General features: G+C 42.2%; 1 protein-coding gene across 1 annotated transcript in view; it reads right to left on the bottom strand.

Annotated features, from left to right (window-relative positions):
* Window positions 1-311, bottom strand: part of LOC108674352 (C-type mannose receptor 2) — a 5,719-nt gene extending 5,408 nt beyond the window's left edge. The window contains exon 1 of the mRNA XM_018162296.1: window positions 11-311. Within this exon, the coding sequence (XP_018017785.1) occupies window positions 11-311 (301 nt within the window). The remainder of the gene's footprint in view (window positions 1-10) is intronic.
* Between the last annotated feature and the right edge of the window lie 14,408 nt (window positions 312-14,719).

Here is a 14,719-nt window from a genome sequence, read left to right as displayed (position 1 = left end):
GGTAGTGTACAGCTGTGGAAGCCGTTGCCGTCGCTGTTGTTGTAGTAGGGCGGGATGACGGCGTTGGTTACTATGCAGTCTCGCGAGGCCGTCAAACAAAAAGTGGAATCTTTCTGACTGGATGCCACGGCGGCGCACCTGACGAGCGTCATGTTGGGGTACGTGGTGTTGACCACGTTTCCTGCAAGGTCCGAGGCCTGGAGTTTCACTTTGTAGGCAAGTACCGAGCCGAGCATGACGCCTCCAACGCCACCAATGCGCACAGTGACTAGACACGCCGTGGCCAAAAGCGTCCCAAACGCAGCCCTCATCGTCGTTGTGGCTGATGCCCCAGCTCGTGGTTGTGCCTCAGTTTTGAAACAGATTGTTTTCGATAATCAGATAATCGTCCTGTAATTACTTTATACCAAGTAGAGGAGTCAAAATTTTTCTCTCTATTTAATTTTTAGCCGGAAATTTTATTTCTGAAATGAAGTTCTTCAATAGCCACGGAAATGTGATTACTGCCGGAAAAAGGAAAGTAGAGTTCAAAATCTCACAGGCATGGCTGATCTCAGTATTGGCCGATCTCAGATCAACCGAAGCGACTTAATCATCATAAAATAACGTGCCTATGATTAATTTGACAAATCAATCATTCTGATCAGAAACATAAAATAGCTCTTATGGTTACGGATGGTATCCTATAAATTAGAATTTTCTGGAGCACGTAAACAACTAACGATACTAAATACACGTATGTGCTTGTTGGTTCATTACATTCCTCTACAGAAGCGATGTTTTATATTTAGAGTTTCTAGTTCAACTTCTGCTTCGTTGATCGCACTCATAATTTTATACACCAATCGTTAACAAGTGAATTCGTTAAATTTACGTGTATGTCATGATTTAGAACATATTCCAAAAATTTAGAACGCATAAATCTTTAACATAAATACTAATCTTAATATATTTTGTTTGGTACATTTCTGTACTGCAAATCTTACCTGATTGGTTTATATGACGATGGAAATTAAAAGCGCTCCAACAAGAAACACGACCACCCCACTCGAGCTCTGGTCACACAGTCGGGCCACAGTAACATGTCTTTCTTAACAGCAATGAATAACTTATGTATTCATGAGAACGCATGAACTATTTGTGCGATCGAAGAAAGTGGTTGAAATGTTCTTCAACTCGCTACCAAAAATTCGACGCTTAACCATGCTTCTCGCAAAGACCTCGCGTGCTTGCAGATTGTGTCATGCATGAAATATGTCGTTAAGAGAACTAACTTGACATCATTCTGTGCGCTGCAATTACGCGGTAGTTACAGCGCCTGGTATAGATTTATAAGCAATTTCAAAGTACGCATATTTGATATTCTCCCATGTCAAGTCTAACGGAGAACCAGGCAAGCCGCTGGGCTCCGGACTTCGAGGCTTCTAGGGCCCGAGTATGCTTACATTTAATAAGTTTTACATCACTTCCAAATTAGAATCTTGTGCTAAGTCTCACAATTAATCGTTTATTAGCGAAAAATCTTATTCTAGAAAAAGTTTAATTGCCTGTAAAGCTCCGTTTATTTCCATGAGAATCAGCCATACGCGAGTAAAAAATATTTGTTGAAAAATGATTATTCACAGTATACTTGCCACTTTTGATTTGAAAACCTATAACAAATTGATATTATTATGTACAAATGACAGTATTTTAGTTGGGAATTCTGGAGGGGGGTACTATAGAGTTGAATTCTGCAATGGTATTCTGGGGGATGGGTATTGTGGAGGGATTTCCTGGAGTTGCCTTTCATAATGGTATCCTATATATGTAGTTTCTGTTTCGGTATCCCGGAGGGATTTCATTTTGGTTTCTCCATGCTGATCGTCGTATTGAATCAATAGACTTCAATACACTTTAATAGTTCCCTCGTGAAAAATTTAGCCAGTTATGACAGCTTATAGTTATCTGAATATATCGAGCGCGACTACAAGGAAGTGACATGAGTTATAAATATGAATGAGGTGGCAGAGCGTTTCAGTGCTGCACCTTTGAGGCTGCGATGATTGAACGCTTCAACTCATGAATGGCTTCGCTCAATATCGCCATAGCAATTTGATTCTAATTTAAATCTTAAGTAAATTTCAGGTAACTTGAATTCGTTTCTTCTACTACCATTCTTGTCAGAAAAGAAAAGTAAATTTTCATCTCGTTTGTAAACTAATGTATCTTGTGACATAAGACCCCTGAATTCTGTTCCTATTTTCATACATAAACTTTTCTTTACAATTTGCGCGCATGTGACACGTGCGTTCTCAACGACCTTTGCACGAAAATGCTCGCCTTGAGGGGAGGAGGGAGGAGCGCGCAGGGGGAGATGACCTCCCTGCAGCGACAGAGCGTGGCTGTGAGAGGGGAGCGTTGGTTCGGTGAGTTGTGACTCACACGCGATGTCCAATGAGAGTGAACTTCTTTACTACGATTTAGATATTGTGAGTTTTGACTCACTCTCCGCGATGTCCACTGAGAGTGAATATCTTCACCACGTTTTAGATATGGTGAGTTTGACTCACCCTCCGCGATGTCCACTGAGAGTGAATATCTTTACCACGCTTTATATATTGTGAGTTTTGACTCACTCTCCGCGATGTCCACTTAGAGTAAATATATTTCCCACGTACGCTTTAGACATCAATAGAATCAACCATCCTTCATTTATTTGGTATAAAGTTTTAATAAAAATATACGTTTAAAAATTACTTTTTAAAGACAACACTCCTAAAGAATCCAGTGTCTCCAATGTTAAAGATGTACAATGAATTTCTCATTTTATTTTCGAATATTAAAAAAATTAATTGTTCAATTTTTTATATATACAAATTTTCTTCTCAAAATTATTTATTCTGTCAATTGATTCAAGCATTGCCTTTGATTCACACAAGTGTTGAAAATTTTCAGATCAATTTGACAGGTAAAAGTGTGTCAAACATCAATTATAAGATTTGTAGCTGACAAAATTATTTTTTTTTCCAGTTTTTTAATATTGAAAACAAATTTTATCCTTAAAATTATTTAATTTGTCATATGATTCATGCATTGTCTCCAACTTTACACAAGTGAGCAAAATTTCAGATCAATAGGATAAGTAGAAGTGTATTAAATTTCAATTACAAGATTTGTAGCAGACAGACAAACAAGAAGTGAAGTTAAAGAGAAGTGTTGTAAAAAGAAACATCAGCTAGCAACCAATGGACGCTCACGCGGGAAAACTACCACCAACGTGACAGTTAGTATGAATGTAGCCCTTCGGTCACATTGCACTTTGTTCCAAAATATATAAGATAACAAAATTTAATTGTTATTGTCATAAGTTTGATATTTATCCTAGATGCTATTATTCCGAACCTGCTTTCTGGTGTATATTGCATCAGGTATTTTTTCGGTGATCTATGCCGTCTTTCATGGAGTACAGGAATGCAATTGGGATGTCTAGACACATGAGCTTTTGTTTTATCTAATCGTTCTTTAATTTCATACACTTATTCGTTGCAAACCAATTCCCATTCAGTGTGTATACAACCTTGTATAGATACAACGAGAATTGGTTTAGTACGCACATTTTAAACTTACTGGCGTAGTGCTGTAATTCAATTTCTGCTGTGCAATACTGACGTGCTCTGCAAAACAGAGTGGCATCAGAAGGCATAACTTATATTATTCTTAATGATAATTCCTCTGAACGTTAGTCGTCAACGATTGAGCAGTTTAAGGCACTTTAGAATTATTTTGATTGCTACCTAGGTATGGCAACAGGAAAATATTTGTCATGAATATGTTCCACTCAGGGTTAAACAGTACAAACTGCCAGGTTAAGTTACACAAAGGGGAATTTAAAATAGCAATTAATAAACAGTTCATTGGCAATAAGATTCATTCGCACAATCACGTTGATTGTGCAGTAAGATGGAAAATCAGTTTCATAAAAAAACCGCACGTCATAAATTGGACAAAACTACCAGGAAATGACAATATATCAAAGATCATTCATGAGAGTTTAACCGGATTCAATGATGCGGCACATAGTTTTCAGAGCACGTCATGCGAAGATGGACTCGATATAAAATGTTAAGCAAGAAGTCTGTTTTTCATTTGATCATCTGCGGCCTCTGGCAGGGAGGCCGCGACAGTGCTGATTTTGCTTTCCATACATGTTACATCGATTCTTTTGACCCAATAACGGGGTAGCCATCGACGCTTCTCAACCGCCAATTTCCAAGTGACACGGAAGGCGCATGTCCGTGTACGACTAAAATAATATTAAAACTAATGCTTATGCTAATGCCGGGATTTATCCCGGCACACTCCCCGCCAGAGAATTCAGCACGGCAGAGGAGGCATATGCAGAAGGATCATTCGCCGCTCATCAATAGGACGAGCTCGGAGATAGGGCGTCGGAAGGATCGGCAATTTCCATGGATGCCGACGCGGATTGTGGCTGTTCGTACCCGAGCGTCGGCGCTGTGCTTCGGCTCCCATGCATCACCCGGCCAATTAGCCAGTGATTTCTCTTCGTCGCTAAATTTCTCACCAGAACGACGTCTCCAGTTTTCAGGGAGGTCTTCTGATGCAGCCACTTTCTTGTGGCTGAAGATTTTTGGTTGTATTCTCTGCGCCATCTGGTTCAGAATTGCTTAGCGAGATTCTTGATTCGTATCCAACGTCTTTTTCCGTAGGCGAGAATGTCGCGTTAGGTGTAATCTCCTAACGTTGCGGGATTCGGGCACAAATTTCAGCGGCAACTTCAACCAGTAAAACGCAAACGTGTCTCTGAACGACTTAGAAACAGAAGCTCAAATCCACGGCTGTCAGTGGCAATTCAATCCCCTCCCAAGGCTGACGTCACGGCGGAGTTTGGGAGGGGAAAATTCAGTAAGTAAAGAAGATTTTGGACGCATCTCTGTTACTGCTGGGTCCGAGAAGTCTTTCTGGAGACGAATTTAGCTGAGAGTAACAGAAATGGACAGTAAATGGTACGGTAACTAGCCGCATCGAGATGCCAAAAAGTAGCCGCAGAGACTAGGGGTGCTAGCCCTAATACACTGCAACGAAAACAAAAATGGATAGCAAATGGTACGGTTACTAGCCGCACCGAGATACCGACAACCAACCGCAGAGACTATGGGGTACTAACCCTAATATACTGCCGAGAATACAAAAATTGATAGCAAATGGTACGGGAACTAGCTGCACCGAGATGCCGACAACCAACCGCAGAGACTAGGGGTACTAGCCCTAATACACTGCCAAGAATACAAGTATGGATCCGCACCGAAATGTCAAAAACCAGCCACAGAGACTAGGAGCCTACTAGTCCTAATACCCTGCCAAGAATCTCAAACAGGGATAGCGAATGGTACGGGAACTAGCCGCACCGAGATGTTCTGGCCGTGATCGAGGACGCACATACGTGTTTGCGGGTCTCAATTTTCTCACTTTTTACTATGCCTGTTTGACTTATCTATCGAATTTGTACCGAAACGATTTCACTGAAAGGTTCAATTTCAATGCAGTTCAGTAAAAATGGTGCGAATAGTGAGAAAAAGCTGCTAGTAGAAGTGTTTTATTCCCGACAAATACCAGTGCATGAAGTGAGGGCAAGCTTGTAGCTTATTGGGAACTCTAGGCGACCGCCAATCAACCGGAGAGCAACGGTGCCTTGAGCACGCTCAGGCTTCGTCTTCCTATACCCTCCCCACTCTCTTGGCCACTATCCCTCCCCCTCTCTACCCGCCTGTCGCGTCGATTCCTTGATTCCCCCAGCCCACTCCAGTCTTTCCATCGCCAGCTTCAGCTCAGTTGTTCAACCAGTCGAAATTTTCGAGGGAACTTTACTATACTCAACTCAACTCAGTTTTGTATTTTTCTCCGTCCTTTTCTCCGTTCAATAGCTCTAGTTCGTGCATTTTATAATGGCTAGACAGAAAATAAAAAGATAGCCGAAAAACCCTCTAAAGCCTCTAGAAAAAAAATGAAACAAAATCAGCCCAACTAGTGATGAAAGTTTGCAAGTATTGCAAAGTGATCTCTCTGAGCGAAGTCCAGATGGTCACCTGTGAACGATGCGAAGATCTCATTTGTATCAGCTGTTCGAAGTTGAGCTCTACGGAGTACCCATTTCTCCAGAAATCTAAATTACTTCATTGGTTTCGCCGTGATTGCGAAAAAGCATCTCTTGGTGCTCGAAAAAGCGAAAAGTCGGTGGAAGAGCACGGCAATGAGTCAAATCGTTGAATGATGTAGTAAACTCCTTGAGTGAGATGGTGCGCTCGCTGAGTGACAAATTGAGCTCGCTATGAATTGAGCTGACTGAAGTGAAGGTTCAGCTGAAAAATAAGGAAGAAATGGAAGTAAAGAACATGAGAGCTGATTTATCTGAAGTCGCTAGCGAAAGCTCACGTGAATTACTTGATAGAGAACGTAGGAAGGCCAACCAGGGGCCATACTTTCGAAACTCGCTAAGTGAACGTAAGTACTTAAGCTCTAATTTCTTGTCTATGATTGGTGGATTTTGCTTGAAAAGCCGTCAATGATTGGCTGATGAACTTACGATCTATTAACTTTTTTTTAAAGTATAGGCCCTGGTTTGGTTTAAGATTCCCGAAAGTACCGCATCTGATGCGAAGGATAGAGTGATGGATGACACGGCATTTGTTGTGGAATGTTGCAGCAAGGTACTCAACACACCGATTGATGTTACATCGTGCAAGAGGCTACGCTCGAAGGATGCTGCTGCCAACACCTGTAGACCTTTTTTGGTGACTGTAAAGAATCCTGCTCAGGTCTGGAGCGTGCTGAAAACAGCGAGAAAGCTTGGAGAATCCGCTGATTGCAAGTCAGTTTTGTAAAGAAAGATTCCACCCCTTTGGAGAGGGCGGTTTTTCGCAAGACGTGGCAGGAGAGAATCAGGCGGAAAGGCACGGAAAATCAGGTCAATCTCTTCCAAGCTGTCAAGACAACACCGGCTACTCACGGTCAGTCAGAGGAGATGGAGGACTAGTAATTAGCAGGAATGATGTCCGTAGATCAAGGCCTGTAAATAATGTAGGAAGTAACCGCATACATCAAAGTGAAAGTGCACAAAAAGTTTTAAAATGTTTTTACATGAACTCGGATTCCGTTTGAACAAAAAAGCGAACTGTTAGCTGTGATCGCAAACTAGTGTATAGACATTATTTGTATTACCGAAACACTCCCTAAAAATCACGGGGGAAAATTCTACCTGTTGAATTTCAGTTGCCAGGTTTTGATTGTTTTCATAACTTAAATGAAGAGCAGTGCAGTAGAGGTGTAGCTCTGAGGGTTAGAACCTCCTATGGGGCCCAGTAAGTTAAGTTATCTGCAGAGCATCAATCAGCTAGAGTGTGGTGCGAACTTACTCTAAAAGGCAAGGATAGCCTCCTCACACGAGTCATTTATGGATCACCTAACAGCTCCTCTGATAACTAAAAAGTACCAAACAGCCTTTTACCGAGCATGACTTTCACAAGGTCGCATACGTTGATCGTTGGTGACTTTAACCATCCAGAAATGGACTGGGCAGATGAATCTTCTCCAAGAGATGGGAATCACCCAGAGCATCCCTGTTCTTGGAGTCTGCGAGAATCATTTTTAATCCAGAACATCACCAAGCCAACCCTTTTTAGGGGTAAACAGATCCCAAATATTCTAGATCTAGTGTTTACTAGTGAAGAATCAATGATAGATGAGCTTCGCCACGTGGCTCCCTTGGGAGAAAGCCACCACGAATCATTGTTTTTCAGTCTAAAGTGTTGTGCAGAAAAGACGCTTCGGAAACGTGAACGTTTGAACTTTGCGAAAGGCGACTATGATAAACTCCGTGAAGCGGTGAATGCGGCGAATATTTCGGACTGTATTAAGGACATGAATGTGGCTGATTCATGGTCGTTTCTCAAAGACACGGTTATGTCAGCTAAGTGCATCAGCAATAAATACGCTAACATCAAGTGTATCAGCAATAAATACGCTAACATCAAGTGCATCTGCAATAAAAACGCTAACATCAAGTGCATCAATCATAAATACGCAACATCAAGTTTAAGTACATCAGCAATAAATACGCTAACATCAAGGGTCAGCAAAAAGTACGCTAACATCAAGGGCACTAACATCTTATGTGCTGACATCAATGTTACTAACATCTTGTGTGTTGACATCAAGGGAACTAACATCAAATGCGTTCACATCAGCTCTAAGGCTGGTAGTCACAGTGCGGCGAAGTCCGAGAGCTAGGGATTCGCGACAAGGACGTGGAACCCTTGTTCTGTGTTCTGATCGGCAAGTAGCTACGCACGAGCTTGTTGCCTTTGTCATATGATATCTGAGCCAGCACCCATCCTAGGGTTACGGCCAGCTTTCAGGTGGCCGAGGAATGGCCAGTGGTCGGCAAGAACTAATTGGCTTCGGCCGATCACTGGCCATCTATTATTACTCGCTCCTCTTGTGCTCCCGTCCACCGCAAGAGCGACAGACAGGTAATTTACGACGCGTGTTTCCCCTCATTCTTTCCCCAACTCCTTCATGAGAACTGCGGCTTCCAAAGAAAATGTGAAATCTCTGATTCGGCAGTGATAAAAAATTTTTGTTAAAAAATACCTACAAAATAGAGGTTGATTCAGCTATGTCTTTAATTCCGATCAATAGATAATAAATAGTACTACTTCCTTATGTCTCACAAATTTTGGTAAATCGCAATGTATAATGAACATCAATGTGCAACATTTTCCTCAATCATAGCTGATGCTATACAAAATTTACATATTTTTTGTTACTGTAGAGAAATCGTAAATAAATAGCTGAATAAGCATGAAAAAAATTAAGATTGATATTTCATTTAGGAACGGAGAAATAATGACTATACGTAGTGATAGAATCCCATAAGGAACCTGCCTGAGGGCTTGCTGTTCTCAATCGGAGCTTAATTAAGCCTATGGTATTTGGCAGAGGTACGTGTTAAGTGTGAAGCAGTAGGTATCATCGAGTCCATTCACTGTTTGGTCCGTCATCACGACCACACAGTCAGCCCTGCCAAGCCACAGAGGATCACCATTGCGGTCGGGCTGCCCGAAGAACAGGCCCCAGACTCCGAACTCGGACCTCGCCACGGGGGAGCCGTCACTCCACTGGAATTGGTCAGAATCGCCCAAGCGGGTTGCCCCCACCCTAACGTTTTTTTGTCCTGAAACGATGCATGAGCTTGATGAACGAACGCAGTAAATAAGCAAGAAAATTTACTGGGGATGGTGCAAATTTTCAAAGGCTCAGAAAAATAATAATAGAATGGGTCTATTTAGAGTAAAAATTTAGTTTTTATCAACCTCAATTTGAATAGTAATGGAATCCTTCAGAAAATTACTACAGGAAAAATGGTATTGGTTTAGCATGAAATTATCTTCAGCGCTCAGCAACATTAATTGCAGGTGACACCGTCATTCCTGTTCCTGGCAGGAAACGTTGTGTTTGTTGTAGCCACGAAGACGTTACTAAAAACGTTACTTATGAAACGATAACGAGTATGTTATAATAGATGATGATGTTCTTAATCAGAGGCAAAATATAGATTATTGGAAAAACATTTTGAATTAATGATTAGCCAAACAAAATTTAGTTCAAGCTATTAGCGGGCTGACAGTTAGAGCTCACCCTTGCACTGGAGGTAGGATACAAGGGCGGGGTAGTTGGTGGGCTGACGAAGGTATGAACTCACCCTTGGACTGGAGGTAGGATACGAGGGCGGGGTAGTTGGTGGGCTGACGAGGGTATGAACTCACCCTTGGACTGGAGGTAGGATACGAGGGCGGGGTAGTTGGTGGGCTGACGAGGGTATGAACTCACCCTTGGACTGTAGGTAGGATACGAGGGCGGGGTAGTTGGTGGGCTTGATGTAAAGGTCCCCAGTGGGCCACATGCTCTGGCACATTTTGCGGGCGAAGTCATGCGACAGGATGGGGAACCACCAGAAGCTGGGGCTGTACACGCAGCCCACCTTCGTCACGTTGAGGAAGGGTTGGGGGCAACAGTTGCCGTTCATTGAGCAGTCCAGCAGCGCAGCAGCTGCGGTCACGGAAAATTCGAAGTTAGTTCCTGACATTGAATGAAATCATGTATATCATTGTCAGCAACCAACAAGTTTCAGTCATAATTCGAAAGCCGTTCATATCCATACATCTGTTACTCACTAGAGAACTCATGTCAATAACCCAAAATTCATGTATTATATCAGAACGTTGCTTTAGCTTGTGTTTGAGACTTCACCTGCTCTACGAAGCGTGTACTGAGGATGTGATGTAGGTCTTTTACATTCAACTTACATGGAAGAATACTTTTGGGTGGTAACAAAGGTGTTTTGATCACCACCTTTACGGGGAAACAATTTGAAGGTAGAGTAGCAGCGGTGGTGGCCGTAAGGGTCGTTGTAGTTTTAGTGGGCGGGGGTACAATTTTGATCACCCAGCTTTATCGAAGAGCCGCATGGAGGTAGTGCAGCACCGTTTTGATCACCCACCTTTATCGAAGAGCGGCTTGGAGGTAGTGTAGCAGCGGTGGAAGCCGTTGCCGTCGCTGTTGTTGTAGTAGGGCGGGATGGAGGCGTTGGTTACGATGCAGTCTCGCGAGGCCGTCAGACAAAACGTAGAATTTTGCTGACGGGAGGCCACGGCGGCGCACCTGACGATCGTCATGTTGGGGTACGTGGTGTTGACCACGTACCCTGCAAGGTCCGAGGCCTGCAGTTCCACTTTGTAGGCAAGTACCGAGCCCAGCGTGACGCCTCCAGCGCCACCAAAGTACACGGCGACTAGACACGTTGTGGCCAAGAGCTTTTCATACGCAGCCCTCATCGTCGTTGAGGCTGATGCCCCAGCCGGTGGTTGTGCCTCTGTTTTGATTGTTTTCGGCAATCACGCAAACGTCCTGTAATTACTTTATTCCAAGTAGAGGAGTCGATATTTTTCTCTCTATCTATTTTTAGCCGGAAATTTTATTTCTGAAATGAAATTCTTCAATAGCCACGAAAATGTGATTACTGCCGGAAAAAGGAAAGTAGAGTTTAAAATCTCACATGCATGGCTGATCTCAGTATTGGCCGATCTCAGATCAACCGAAGCGACTTAATCATCATAAAATAACGTGCCTATGATTAATTTGACAAATCAATCATTCTGATCAGAAACATAAAATAGCTCTTATGGTTACGGATGGTATCCTATAAATTAGAATTTTCTGGAGCACGTAAACAACTAACGATACTAAATACACGTATGTGCTTGTTGGTTCATTACATTCCTCTACAGAAGCGATGTTTTATATTTAGAGTTTCTAGTTCAACTTCTGCTTCGTTGATCGCACTCATAATTTTATACACCAATCGTTAACAAGTGAATTCGTTAAATTTACGTGTATGTCATGATTTAGAACATATTCCAAAAATTTAGAACGCATAAATCTTTAACATAAATACTAATCTTAATATATTTTGTTTGGTACATTTCTGTACTGCAAATCTTACCTGATTGGTTTATATGACGATGGAAATTAAAAGCGCTCCAACAAGAAACACGACCACCCCACTCGAGCTCTGGTCACACAGTCGGGCCACAGTAACATGTCTTTCTTAACAGCAATGAATAACTTATGTATTCATGAGAACGCATGAACTATTTGTGCGATCGAAGAAAGTGGTTGAAATGTTCTTCAACTCGCTACCAAAAATTCGACGCTTAACCATGCTTCTNGGCCCTGGATGTAATGGACCATCATGATTCCTGCCTTCCGGAACGTAGCCTTCAACACTTCAAGCCGTCCGTATCTAGGCCGTGGGTCGAACCAGCCCTCGGTCGAACGGCAACTTGTCGAAGGACGATCAATTTTAAAACAGAACTATGCCATCTGAAACCTAACCTCAGATGCGGTGAACGTAAAATTACGTAATTTAACGATGCCCGGAAGTCAGTTTCGATCCGCGGCCTGGTGGTGCACGGCAGGTGGTGGTCAAGGCCGGAGGAGGACAAAGCCGAGTGGTGCACGGCTGCGCTCCCAAGGAAGCGTTCTCGGGCCTTTTTTGTTCGTTGCGTTTATAATAATAATAATAGCGGTTTCAGCGTTTAGTAGGCCGTAGTCATGTCGCCGATTCTTAACAACACAGAACATTTACAGCATTTTGCGGTCTCCTACTCGCAACTCACTGCTACAATTCCGCTTTGCTTAACCGCCCGGCCTCCTTGCCGATTCTGACTAGAAACTGTCGCACAGAGCTGGGATCGAACCCGCGCCTCTCTGCGTCAATCATGGTACTCTGAACTTTAACCACTGGGCCACCAGAAGAAACGATCTGCCAGAAACTGTGCCTAGCGTGTGCTCTATGTATGTAGCGTGTGCGTCGCAAAAAGTACAGTTGCAAGGTGATCTTGACAGGCTGGTTGACTGGGCTGATAGGTTGCAGCTGCGTTTTAACGCTGACGAACCTTGGCAAGAATAATGAACAACAAGATTACAGTACGAGAAGACACGGTTGCCACGACAGAGTTATGATGTCGAAGTCGACAATGGAAAAAGATTTAGGAGTTAATATCGACTATGAGTTGAAATTTTCTAAGCATATTGAAGGTAAAGTTAATAAAGCCAATAAACGACTTGGACTGATCAGACGCCCTTTCGAGTTCCTAGATGCAGAAGCGATGAAGCAGTTGTTTGTTGCTGTCGTGCGCCTAACCTAGAGTTTGGAAACGTCGTGTGGTGTTGAGCTTTCACTGTGCGATGGCATGATAGTATCACGGTTGTGGGATTGAATGAAAGCTAAGTCTTCTGCTAAGGTTTATCGGCGACAGGCCACATCAGGCCTACACTGCAGCGCCGAGATCACTATGTTATGATTCAGTTTTTGACGTATAATGTACCATAAGAAATGAAATTTTGCGAGGCGTGTATCATTCAAGTACCATTTGGTATCCCACCAAATCGTCGTGTACTGTCTTTTGATGATTGTGAATGCTTGTCCATTCGAAATCAAATCATCCACGGGAGCTGTCAAGCACTGAGAAACATGACAGGAGCCTTGTCCAAATATCGATGCATTTTTTACCCTTGTGTTGATCATGCTGCTTTAGTCTGGCCATGTAAATGGGCGTATTAGTGCTGCGTTTGCTTTCCATTAGTATTTCGTTTTCTCTGCCATTATTTGGACAATCACCGGTTAATTTTCTGAGTGTAGAGAAATAAGTACCCCAACATCTACACATTTCTCGAACACACAGAATGGAAGGTCCCCGCGGGGCTGCAAGGACCGTCACGAAATAGCCACCCAGAGTTGGGGTCGATGTAGGCACAGTTCTCCACTGGTCCCCCCACTGGTTCCACGTCCGCCCCCAGTCCTGTATCCTGCCGATAAATAATAATAATCACGGATATAATTCATCAAATTTTTCTTTCATCGATAATACCTAACTGCACTTCCCAAAGCAGCACGCGTGATGAATCAATTCTTAATCCGAACAATACTAATAAAAACCAATATTTTTTTGTTATAGTAATGGTGAGATTCAAAGAAAATAATTCAGAGCTAAAAACGTGTGCTTTTACAACAAGAATAAGTTTAAGTTAGTAGAATAATAATTAAAATAAATCGTCGGTGTTCTACATCACAACATGCCACCTTTATACTATAATCCCCATCTTATTATAAAACCGTATTTTGTTGGTCCTATGCGAGGCAATCACTTCATTAAACAATGAATTACAACATGATTAGGACGCTGCCACATGGCCTAAAAACGGCCAAGTCCGCAGACAAAAAGGGCCTAGAATTCCATTAAAGTAGTAAATTTGTAGGTTCCGATGCAAAAATTTAATTTTTAATTTTCTTCGTACTAATTTAATCTTTAATTTAATTTTTTTAATTTAATTTTTTGTAATTTTTCTTCTTTAATTTACTTTTTTTTCTTCGTACTTCTCAGAATTTAATAAGGAAGTACCGATATCAAAAAATTTTGTCGGCCTAAGCAACTGAAAAACTAAATCGCGGAATTTGTCCGGAAAAAAGACCCTTCCAGCCACCGGTGGGTCATGCCGCACCATGGTTGAATTATATAAGGTTGACCCACGAGAAGTTCCGTCTTTCAGTTCAGCTTTCTTGTTACGTCACTGAGAACGAGAAACGTATACAAACCCGTCATTCCCACGATGGATTGGTTGACTGGTTTGAACGCATTTCGGTGATTTTTTAATGCCTGTGACGTCACTGAGATCAGTGACGTCACAGGTGAACAACAAACTCCATCTGCGAAAATGAGCTTCTCATGGGTCAATCTTATACTAGTTCAACCATGGTGCCGATCTAAAGGTGTTAATTATAAGGCCCCTTTCACACAGGGCAGTAAATACTGCCGCGTCAAAAATGCCGCGGCAGTATTTACAGCGCAATCTTTCACACGAGGCGCTTTCTACTGCTGGGATCTATCAGTCTTGCAGTGCTTTATGCACCATCAGTCCATCTCTATGTTTATGTAACAATATTTCTTTATGAAAATATATCTCTATGTGAGAATGATGTAAATACATCTCTGGAAATACCTATATATTTTATGGAAAATATATCGCTATCACTTTAAGGAAATATATATTTAACAATGTATATCTTTATGCTTATGTAACAATATCTATGTACCGA

The sequence above is a fragment of the Hyalella azteca genome, unplaced genomic scaffold (assembly GCF_000764305.2).
Source record: "Hyalella azteca isolate HAZT.00-mixed unplaced genomic scaffold, Hazt_2.0.2 contig13590, whole genome shotgun sequence".
In the NCBI taxonomy this organism is placed as follows: domain Eukaryota; kingdom Metazoa; phylum Arthropoda; class Malacostraca; order Amphipoda; family Hyalellidae; genus Hyalella; species Hyalella azteca.
Note: the sequence above shows the minus strand (reverse complement) of the source record. Positions and strands in the feature narration are given on the sequence as shown.